This window comes from Adiantum capillus-veneris, chromosome 2 (genome assembly GCF_014529385.1).
Source record: "Adiantum capillus-veneris isolate H3 chromosome 2, ASM1452938v2, whole genome shotgun sequence".
In the NCBI taxonomy this organism is placed as follows: Eukaryota; Viridiplantae; Streptophyta; class Polypodiopsida; order Polypodiales; family Pteridaceae; genus Adiantum; species Adiantum capillus-veneris.
The window spans coordinates 107465638-107476781 of NC_140932.1; the positions used below are offsets into that span (position 1 = coordinate 107465638).

Genomic DNA, 11144 nt, shown 5'->3' on the forward strand with positions numbered 1-11144 from the left:
GCTATCTCTCTTTCTCTCTCTCTCTCTCTCTCTCTCTCTCTCTCTCTCTCTCTCTCGATCTCACTCTCGCTATCTCTATTTCCTTATTTTCCTATCTCTCTCTCTGTCTCGCTCTTCACTTCCCTACCTCTCTCTCTCTCTCTCTCTCTCTCTCTCTCTCTCTCTCTCTATATATATATATAAAATAAATAAATAAATAAACATATATATATATATATAAAAAATATATATATAACTGTCTTTCTCTATCTCTCTAGCTATTTTCTATCTCTCTCTCTCTCTACTTACCTCTCTCTCTCTCTCTACTTACCTCTCTCTCGCTCGCTCTCTACTTCCCTATCTCTCTACTGATCGAATGAGCGACTGAGCTAGGGAGATCTAGACGTCCACGACTGCGGAGGACTACACAACATCGACAGAGGCTGCATCAGAGGATCTAGCTAGGTCACTTTGGCTCGACATGCATAACGCCCGGTCAGACTACTGACCATGGAGGAGATTGATGAGATCCGCCAGCGACAGCTGCTGGATCTCCTATGATCTACCTATCCCAGCTAGCTGGTTTAGCCGTTTAGTCCATACCCAGCAGTTTAGGATTCCATAATATTTTATTTTGTCATCTTCTTACTCTGACTTTGTATCAGATCCATCACATTGTAACTTTCTCGTCTCATGTCTCATAGGTCACTTTGGCCTTTCGAAGACGTTAATATAACATTTCATTTCATTTCTCTCTTTAATTATTTTTTAATTTCCTAAGCATACATTAATTCTCTCTCTCTCTCTCTCTCTCTCTCTCTTTCCTACACACACACACACCGCTCTCTCTCTCTCTCTCTCTCTCTCTCTCTCTCTCTCTCTCTCCTACACACACACACACACCGCTCTCTCTCTCTCTCTCTCTCTCTCTCTCTCTCTCTCTCTTTCCTTCACACACACACACACACCTCTCTCTCTCTCTCTCTCTCTCTCTCTCTCTCTCTCTCCTACACATTGTGTGTACACACACACACACACCGCTCTCTCTCTCGATCTCTCTCTCTCTCTCCTACACACTGTGTGTACACACACACACACACCGCTCTCTCTCTCTCTCTCTCTCTCTCTCTCTCTCTCTCTCTCTCTCTATACACTGTGTGTGTAGGAAAGAGAGAGAGAGAGAGAGCGGTGTGTGTGTGTGTGTGTGTGTAGGAAAGAGAGAGAGAGAGAGAGGGGTTGGGGGGGGGCATAATACTTGCGCAGCAGTGGAGGCCAAGATTTGAGCAGAGCGCAGGCGAAAATGGCCCCTGTTGCTCGCGAGTTTCGCTTTTTTTTTCCAAAATTTTTTGCGTCGTTATACGCGTCGATATACGTGTAGAAAATAAAACCTTTCCACGTGTATATCAACACACAATACCACACGTATATCAACGCGTGTTAATTTCGTCGATATATGCACGCCGATATCTCCATGTTGTAATGTAGTGATAAACATGGAACAATAGGTAATTAATAACATTGACGTCCTGTATAGCTACTAACATTAAGTTTGGCAAACTCTAACTCTCCATGTACGAGATACACCTCTAAAACACTACGATCGGTATTCCATTTTTGTGATGTACACGTTTGAAAGAGTATCCCAAGCACACTCTTTAATAAAAAAATCTAACACGTTTTGATTAAAACTCTCTCTCTCTCTCTCTCTCACATTCATTTTAATATCTCTTCTCTCATTTAATAAATATTTTAGATATAATTAATAACATCAAATAATAGGAGTTGTCGATTTTTTTTCCATTTGAGAAGTGTTGAAATGGCATATATATATATATATATATATATATATATAGTTTGGATGTGAACGCAGCTAACGAGTTTTTTATGAAGACGCTTAAGCATGAATGCTACCATGGAATTTGGATGGTGTAAACTAAAGGTCGTCATTCAACTGTACGTAACACATGCAAGCCTAAGGAATAGCAAGAGCGCGATTCTAGTGAAAACGAGGTGGCCGGATTACTCCTTGTGCTCATCGACAAACCCTAATCCAAACCCTAACCCTTACCTCGACTATCCTGCAGAGAAGGCCCTTTCTAAGAACGTAGGCGATTATCAATTTGATCCATATTCTGCTCAAAGCGAATTAAACCCTAACGGTGAGTCTGCTTCTGCGTTAATTCTGTTTTTCTATTGCCCTAATTCTAGCTTAATTAGCTTCCATGTCTCTTTCCCCTCTAGCTTACTAATTAGCATGTCTGGTTTTTTTTTTGGTATTCAAGGCAGCTTTGTTTTCGGTATGCTTCACAGGACCATATTCTGCTTGTAATCTGGTGTCGCCAATCTCACTGCAACGGATCTCAACTAATTTCTAGTATTTCGCAAACGGTGAATCTGCTTAATCTTTTGCGCTAATTCTGTTTTTCTCTTGTCCTAATTCTAGTTCTAGCTTAATTTAGCTTCCATGTCTCTTGACCTTCTAGCTTACGGTATGCCAGGTACATCTGCTTGTATTAATCTGGTGTCTCCATGGCCAATCTCACTGCAACGGATCTCAACTTTCTAGTATTTCGCTACTTGCAAGAGTCTGGTAATTATAAGTTGGCATCTCTCTCTCTCTCTCTCTCTCTCTCTCTCTCTCTCTCTCTGCTTCCTATTGTGCCATACACAGACCTTGACAATAACTTTCAAAGCTGATCTCAATCTGTTACCATTGGCTACTTGAGTAATTATGGTTAGACCAAGGGGGGAATTGCATAATTCATGACCACCAGCTAGAACCAGAGCAATGGACTTCTTTTCTGGATGTCCTTATCTCCTTGATCAATTAGATGTGTGTGGACTCATCATGGCATGGAAAAGCACTCACACAAAATGATTTTTCCCTTGGTGCATGGAGGGTGTTATAGCTAAATATCGGACTTTATAGCAACGTGGCAGTGGCAATCACTGGCCCAGCCCGTCATGCGTATGCCCACGCGCATTATCTTTTGGCTCAAATTACACAATACTGTTTAAACACAAATCATGTTTAAGCATCGCGCATAGGCAGACTGGTTCCAACTAATTCCCACTGAGTCAGTCATGGGTAATTCAAGTCCTGGGCGGTGGTGCACCCATGAATAACTTTTTGATTTGTTTAATCACTTTGCATGTTGAATCAATTCTGCCGACTGGAGGAGGGTTGCCACGTCTCCAAGCAGTCCGATCTCCATTTCAAACCCGTGGAAGGCCCATTTACCAGGAGGTCATCTAGCTCTAGCTCAAACACTCAATAAACTAGAGTGCTTTGTTAGCTGCAGTTGCATTAAATTGTGGCTGAGGCAAATGAGGTGCAAATTAAGAGGCAAATGAGGACTTAGAGTAAACCTATGTCGCAGGAAATGCCATCCCCAAGGCTGGAAAAGGGTTGTGAGAAACGCGAGTTGCCTACTAGCTAGTATCAAAATTTACTATTTCAACTTATTCAAGTTGTTACTTTAGCCTACTGCTGGCATTTCTATTTGAAACTAATAGAACCATGAAGGTAACCAGCCTTCCTTGTAAAACCTGCCGGAAATGAACAACTTGGGGGCCCGCACATGCACATGCTCATTTGTAAGCACTAAGCATCACATTAACTTGCAAGAGGAGTGATACAACAGAACAATTCGATACCAGTGAAGCTTTGTAGTCACTTCATATGGGTGCCAAGATTCATCATCTTGGGGTTTTGCATATGCGCGATTGAGTATATCTTGACGTTCCCTAAGTTTTGTAGTTGCCGTTTCAAGCTTCAGTTTGTAGGTTGCCGTTTCTTGTTTGAAAATGCTTCATGCAACACAGGCCTAAACACAGAAATTTTGTTTGCTCACACTAAAGAGTTGAGAGACAAGAAGAACCTACTGACAATGTCAGTACCAATGTTCGCAGAAAACCTGGGTGTAGTGTATTTTTAACCGTATAAACTTGCAAAATCCCGGCTGGAGTCCAGAGCTTGCTTTGAAGAAAACAGGCAAGCTTTTACAAGTTTTAGTCCAGCAAATGCTTCAAATTTAGACCTAAAACTTAGAAGAGTTTTAAGTGTGCCCTTATTTTCTTCGGTTAAGAAAAATGGTTTTGGCAAGCCCTGGCCATTAGCCTCTGTTTTTTGCATTGAAGTTTTCTCAGCAGAATAATAGAGCACTGCTTTGGTACATTGTCTTGTCTTCAGACTGCTTGCCCTGCACCCGATCAGTTGGTCAATTCTCTCGTGAGGAGAGGTCATGCATTCAAAATGTCCTCCAGTAGTCTGAAGAAGAAAGGTGGTTTTATTGAGCCGCCTCGCCCACTTCGGACAAGAAGCAAGTAGAGGAGCTGGGGATGGATCTCTAGTCAATGGAGGCCATGGTCATAGAATTTAGCACAATAATCAAGCATCAGGATGAAATTACCTGTAGCTGGCAATTAGAAACGTGGAGGTTTGAAGGATGTAGTGGACCCAAAAAGGAGGCCCCCAAATCTGCTACTTCTAATGCATCAAATGCTACGCCGGCAACAGCTGTAAAGGGATGACTCGGACTGTGTTGATTACAGGATATGCCATTGGCATGTGCTGATTGCAGGATAGCCTGGACCGGGAAGTTCTGGCTGTTTCCAGCAAATGGCCCCTCTTCTGGGCTCTTTGTCATGTAATCTTAGAAGAAGGTCACCATTGTCCATGGTCATGCCTATGCTCAGATCGCTTGCTCGATGTGGGTGTGATTAATTACCATAATGCAAAGGACGTGGGTGAAGTAGCCCATGAAGCTGCCCACAATCGTGTGAGCTAGGAAGGACCCAGCACAAGCATTATTGTGGTACAGTCCTGCAAGAGCTGTGGTTGTTTGGTCTCGCCCGCATTCATGTTGTGTCGACCAAAGCATTTCCAAAACAGCACGTCTGTTCACAGAAGCCGCTGACTACAATCTCACGATGAATTGGATTGCCCGTGTCAAACTCTTTCATAATGCCGCATGCCTTCAAATTGCAAGCAGAGAGAAGACCTTGCTTTGCATCCATTGAAAACAAATCCCCGATCCAGCAATATGTGCAATCCAACAGAAGACATTAGCTCAAACGTGCTAAGTGCACCAGAATTGGCATACATGCAGACCAAGATCCTATGAAAGTCTGGATCTTCCTCAGGTAAGTCGACCCTGCAGTAGCTGTTGTCCAATTAGAGACGATATGATTTGGCATATAAATCGACCAAAGCATTATCCTTCCAGATCAGCAGCGCCCTGACGAACATTGTCATTGTGCCTAAGTCAACCTCAGCCCATGGCTAGCGGGGTGCTGACAATGGGGTTTAGGACCAATGATTCTCTTGTGCAAGAGCCGGGCTCTCGTTTCACCATCTTTTCCGCCGTCTTTACTTTGTCATTCGATTCAAATTTCTTTAAGTTGTTTGAAAGTAGTAGGCCTAAAGTTTTTGCAAATTTTGAAGAATTGTACCCAAGGGTGGTCTATCCTTAGGAGTATTTGACACTGGTTATTGAATGAAGTGGAAGCAGTGGGATCACAAGTGAAGCACGTTTCGTTTCCCCCGCGAAGCTTGAACTCCGTCCGTTTTGTCCTTGTTTACTATTTTTGTCTGTGTTTACTTTTCCCCTTGTCCGAGTTCACTTTATAAGGGAGTGGCTTGGCTTTGGGGACAAGCAATCCCACGCCGGCACCAGGTTAGAACGTTGGGCCACCAAGCATGAGGTCGTCTACAACACAGATTCCGTGTGCTAATGTGGTGCAATCTTGTTGGCTACAAGACAAATTCCATGTGTTGTTGGAGAAAAATGATTCTTACATGGCTTAACATTCTGCATGCTAACGCGTCTTCCATCCTACGGCTGCGGTTCCGTATTCTGGCGTAGAATTGATAGTTAACGGAGGGTTGAGATTTGCAATCCCCCATGCCTGACCTTGACAGGGGCTGAGAAAATCGATGGTGTGGAAGTCTCGAGATAGGCTAAACCCGAGCAACAATAAAAAAGAGGTTGTACCGAGGCCCTCCCACCCCTCATGAGCCAGAGCTTGAACCCGAGACCTCCAGATTTCAATTCGTGTGGGCTAACTTTTTCACTCATGCACACATGGTGTATCCATACCCATATTTGTAAGCTCATATTATGAGTAAACATGTGTTGCCCACGTTGTCCAGGTTTAATTTGTGTTCGGGCTTAGTTTTAACAAGACATCTACGTCTACGATTGTCTAGTTTTCCACGCGTGGACTTTAGCATCGTGGATCGTCTTCGTTAAATGACCTGTTTTATTTAGTCGTGAGGGTTGAAGGGGTCCCTCAAAAGCCACTCACCAAGGTCCCGCTGAAATTTCTCTCCGAGCCCATTATAGTTGTTTAAGCCTTTGTCATACAGAAATCTTGCCCTTATAGCTCTATTCATAGTAGCAATATCCCTTCAAGAATTGTCTTATAGAATCTGCCTTCTAATACCTGGTACATAGTTGTTTGCTTGAATAGCCTATAGTTCAAGAGCACTGAGATTTCAATATCAAATTCTGCAATTATTATGCCAGGGTTATATTTATTCCCTCCAACCAAGGCATCTCAAAAGAGAAAAGATAAGAATCTATCAGAGCATCGTCAGCACCCTTTCGTGCTTCTCTAGATGTAATTCTAGATAGAGGGGAAATTATCTCCGATGTGTTGTACCCTTATTTATCATTACAGTAAAGTCAAATCAGAATCATAATGAACCATCTGACTATCCAACAAGTAGCATAGGGCTTGTTGACTAGGTAGAGAATGGTATGATGGTCTACAGACAAAGTAAACTTGTTGCTGGGGCCTCTTCCCTCTCTTGCACTCAAAAGGAGAAACACACACTATCCTCTTCAAATGTTATAACGTGTCGATCATAATGTCTAAGCATGTAAAAGCTCCAACTTCCATACACTCAAGAGCTTGCAGCTTGATAGGAGTGTGCTAGTCCACTTGAATTTTTGTGCAGATTTGTTGATGTGACAGTATGGAACATGACGCATGACCTCGGAAGTATAACTGGAAGGACACCATGTGCCAATGCAAAACAACTCCTCGAACCAAATTTTTACTAACCAAAATAAAATTTAAACACTACACATGCTTGAACTAAAGAGAACTTCACACTTTGGGCAATACAAGACAAGAATGGTGAAGTTCCAATTCCATATACTTTGGCCCCTAACTAGGAGCCTCTTGCGGTAATTCTTCATTGATCAATCTCTCTAATATAATAGTTGGAGAGAGCCTCATCAACTATCCCTAATCTCCCCCCAGCTCTTAAGTTATATGTGGCCTGAAGCAATTAATATAAAAAATTTACGTAATTACGTCAAAGCTTTGTAGTAAAAAAGCTGACGCAACAAATGTCATTAGCTTTCTATTCTATCGCCCAAAAACTACCACATCAACCCGTTTGTACAACGGCCATGTCAGTGCTCATGTTTACCACCAAGAATTGCCGCACAAATATCATCACATTTTCCAACCTATTTTGGACTGGTTTTGGTCCTCTAATTCGGTGTCGATTCAAGTCAATTGTATCCATGTCTTCAAAGTCCAATCCAAGGTCATGGTATGCTATGGATTTGTGATATATCCCCCCCTCCTTAGAGAAAGGTAATTGCCCCCGATTATGCCTATAAAAAGAAATCCAGTTCTTTAGGAGACACTAACGTCATGCATGCATGCATGCATCCTCACTAGACAGCACTTCTCATGAAGCAACATGCATCCACACACAATCTAGGTAATCAATTTCTATCTTTTCATCTCATCCTTTTTAGATTTCTTGTTATGACAGCATAGTCACTCTTCTTAGTCATCACATCTGATCTCACAGATGTCTTGATGCATTACGACCACTCATCTAGTTCATCTCATCCAAGCTGGAACTCTTAACCCAATGCTTTGAAATTCCAGGAAAATAATAATAAAAATTCCACTTATGCATTTATGTAAGCATGGATGCCTCCATAGTTGTATGTACTCAAACTCATGTCTACCTGCATAAAAGATTTCCAACTATATACTGTGCTAGGACTCTTCTCTATCCACACAAAATATTTCCATCTAGTACCTTTGAAAGAAAATGCAAAAGAGGCACCAACATCTAGGATTAGGGAAAGTAGCAAACTGACGCCCAAGTAGAGAGGAATATCGGTAACTTAAACAATAGGGATAAAACCGCTTTCTTATCTATAAAGTGCTCACATTTTCATGTCATCTGGTTGGATAGAAGATAACAACCATATTATCAATTATATCAAAAAAGTTATAACAATGCACCCCAAGCAAGGTTCAAAGAGTGCTCTCACACAGTATTGTCAGGTTGTACTCTCAAACAAGTTCAACGTAGCTAGTTTGGACAATGATTTTGTACATGCTCTCAACCAAGTGGTTCTTCTCATTTAAGAGGAGAGGATTTCCATCTCCTAAGCTTCCAAATCCTTGTAAATCTTTCTTTTTTGTCTAGAACATTCGTGCTTTTATCTCATAAACAAAAAACAAGAACATCAATTAGAAACATGTTGGGGTGATGCAAGGAAGGTGCTACAAAATCTTCGCATGGATTGTAAATTTGTATGTGCATGTGCTACCAACAAAAATGAGCTTATAAAACCATGAAAAGTGTTTGGAGATTATCTCAAGGTGTGCATGCATTCCTCCATGTAATTTCAAGTCAGTCAACTCTTTATCAACACGACTCAAACCTATTAAAAAGTGGTCACTATGAAAACTTCTTGCTTCTCTCTTTTGTTGCTACCATGTATATATTAATTATGTATGTTAATTATTTATATATACATTTGTATAAAAATTTCTCTATTTCTCTGTTTTTTCTCTCTTTGATCGTCCATAAAGCTTCTTGCAGATCCCCTCCCCCTCTATCGTCCTATCTTCTTCTTCCAACTCCGTAGCTTTTAGTTGTCGAAATAAAGTAGGAGTCAAGACCGGTCTGCTTGATGAAAAAGAAATTTGTTGAGCTCTAATACAATTGTAACCATAAGGAAACCATGTGCACTTTCAGATGACTGGCTCCATTATGAATGGTATTTAGTACCACGATAGGATTTCATGAAGGGTGTGCTTATGGGACATTTCTTTGATTCCTTGCAGTTTCCTTTGAAAATGAATTATGAAACACACTTTATTGAATGTCCTTGTGGATGGTCCACGAAGATATGTGGGCCTTAGATATCATCTAAGACTTTACTGAATTATGAAACACACTTTACTGAATGTCCTTGTGGATGGTCCACGAAGATATGTGGGTCTTAATATCATCTTTGTGATGTCTATAGATTACCATGTGGGATTATAATGAAGTACAAGAAGATGGGGATTCTTGAAGGCCTCTTTATGGCCCTTGGGGTTGGGGAGGGTTTCTTTTTCTTTTTCTTTTTTTTAAGGGGGGGTGGGGGAGCCCTATAGAGGAGCCATAGGCTAAAGTTGAGGTGGCCAAGTCATGAAGTGTAAGCATGAACACATCAAAATGATTGCGAGGGACATGGCACGTGAGTACCCAAAGTTACAACATGAAACCTGCATGTTTTATAGCCACCACATTTTTTGTGTGAGTCCATCCTACCAAGCATTTCACGAGAGATCTTGAGCTAAGCTTGAGTTATGAGCTTGCATCAACCTCACCCTTTTCAATTTTAAGACATTATGTTCATCGTTTGGTTGCTATACATACCTGGTACTTTATAAATAGGTCTCCTATTTTATAAATAGGCAAGGATCGAGAAGACAGTGGTGGAGAACAAAGAAAAATAAAATTGAATGCTTCTTGACGAGTGGGCATCATAGTATTAATGCTCTTTTGATGTGGCGAAACTCTAAAATGAGACTAACAGGTTTGCTAATTTGTTGATTATGTGATTTGTACTTAAATGTTATTCATCTCACATGCTTGGGTCCTTGGTTATTATGAACAGGTTTACTACATTCAGCTTTTACATTAGGATTTGAGGCTGGCCTCAACAAAGTAACAATTGATGGAAATCATGTTCCACCAGGGGCTCTTGTGTCATTTGTACAGAAAGGTCTTGAATACCTTGAACTAGAGGCAAACATAAACGAAGTAGGACTTCTTTGATCTATCTATGAATACATCTTGTTGTTGTATTCCTATTGGTTGTTTTATGCTTATGGTAGGCTGGTGTACAACAGGATGGCATGGACGTTGAAGGAGATTTCTCTCAATTGCAACTTGTGGACTTAATAACCAAGGATGTTGATGAGCTTCGAGAGATAGTGAAGAAGAAAAGGAAGAAGGAGAACGAGAAAGAAAAGAAGGAAAAGGCATAAGTTAGTTCATTGTAAATCTAGTGGATCACACAAAATGACTATTAACTTTAGTGGTAGTGCCAAAGAATCGGGGGAAATCAATACTAGGTTTGTGTATGGGCCATTAGAGTAGCTAAAGCCATAATAGTGGCTTGGAACCTCGTTATCCCTATACAATTGTCTTTAAGAATGACTATTTTTTCAAGAAACCATGAACATAGATTATCATTAAGGTCCTATGACATAGAGGAACATTTTTGTATACCATTTAAATCCCAAAACGCCACAAATTTGGCTATTAAATCCAATAGCATACACATTTTTGAGGGGCCTAAACAAAGCGCCTAGTGTTTTTTTCCTAAAAAGAGTACATGCATGGATTCTCATTGTATACATGTTCAAGTAGTTTTCATAGCCACAAAAGTGGCTTGTAACCACACAATCCCAGTGTCAAGAGTATAAGGTGATTATCAAAAATTGGATGCAGCTATAAGTGCGGATCGATTTCTCTTACCATTTGTAGACTCTTTTGGATGATATGGTTGGGTATGAAATGTACATTTTTTTTTGCAGCAAGATTCTAGGATATAATCCTATCAACATGGTTGAGGAGGATATGGAAAAGACAAAAGGGGGAATATCTTTTCCTCAAAACTGTGAGTTTAGGTTTGAAAAATGGGCCTCCATCACTCTCAAAGGCAACACTTAAAACTTTTGAACCATCCATCATACAATTTGTGTGATTGTTCATAAATAAGATTTGTGTTTTGAGAAAATCTCACACATTTGAAACAAACGTTTTGAAATATGTAGTGTTTGTGATGTCATCCAGTCCTTTAAATGTGCAATAGCAAAAACAAAAGCGAAACGATTGGGAC

The 11144-nt window shown here is 40.7% G+C and overlaps 1 protein-coding gene across 3 annotated transcripts; it reads left to right on the forward strand.

Annotated features, from left to right (window-relative positions):
- The first annotated feature begins 2003 nt into the window (after positions 1-2003).
- Positions 2004-10694, forward strand: LOC147463352 (WD40 repeat-containing protein HOS15-like). Of its 3 annotated transcripts, XM_086528596.1 has the most exons (5): positions 2004-2138; positions 2290-2367; positions 2478-2569; positions 9915-10060; positions 10150-10694. In XM_086528596.1, exons 3-5 carry the CDS (start codon positions 2509-2511, stop codon positions 10285-10287), a joined length of 345 nt encoding a protein of 114 aa, XP_086384722.1. In that variant the 5' UTR covers positions 2004-2138; positions 2290-2367; positions 2478-2508; the 3' UTR covers positions 10288-10694. The 3 variants fall into 3 exon arrangements, with proteins under 3 accessions (XP_086384722.1, XP_086384730.1, XP_086384739.1); XM_086528604.1 differs by lacking the exon at positions 2004-2138 and having other exon boundaries at positions 2261-2367; XM_086528613.1 differs by lacking the exons at positions 2004-2138; positions 2290-2367; positions 2478-2569 and adding an exon at positions 9570-9833.
- Positions 10695-11144: the final 450 nt, after the last annotated feature.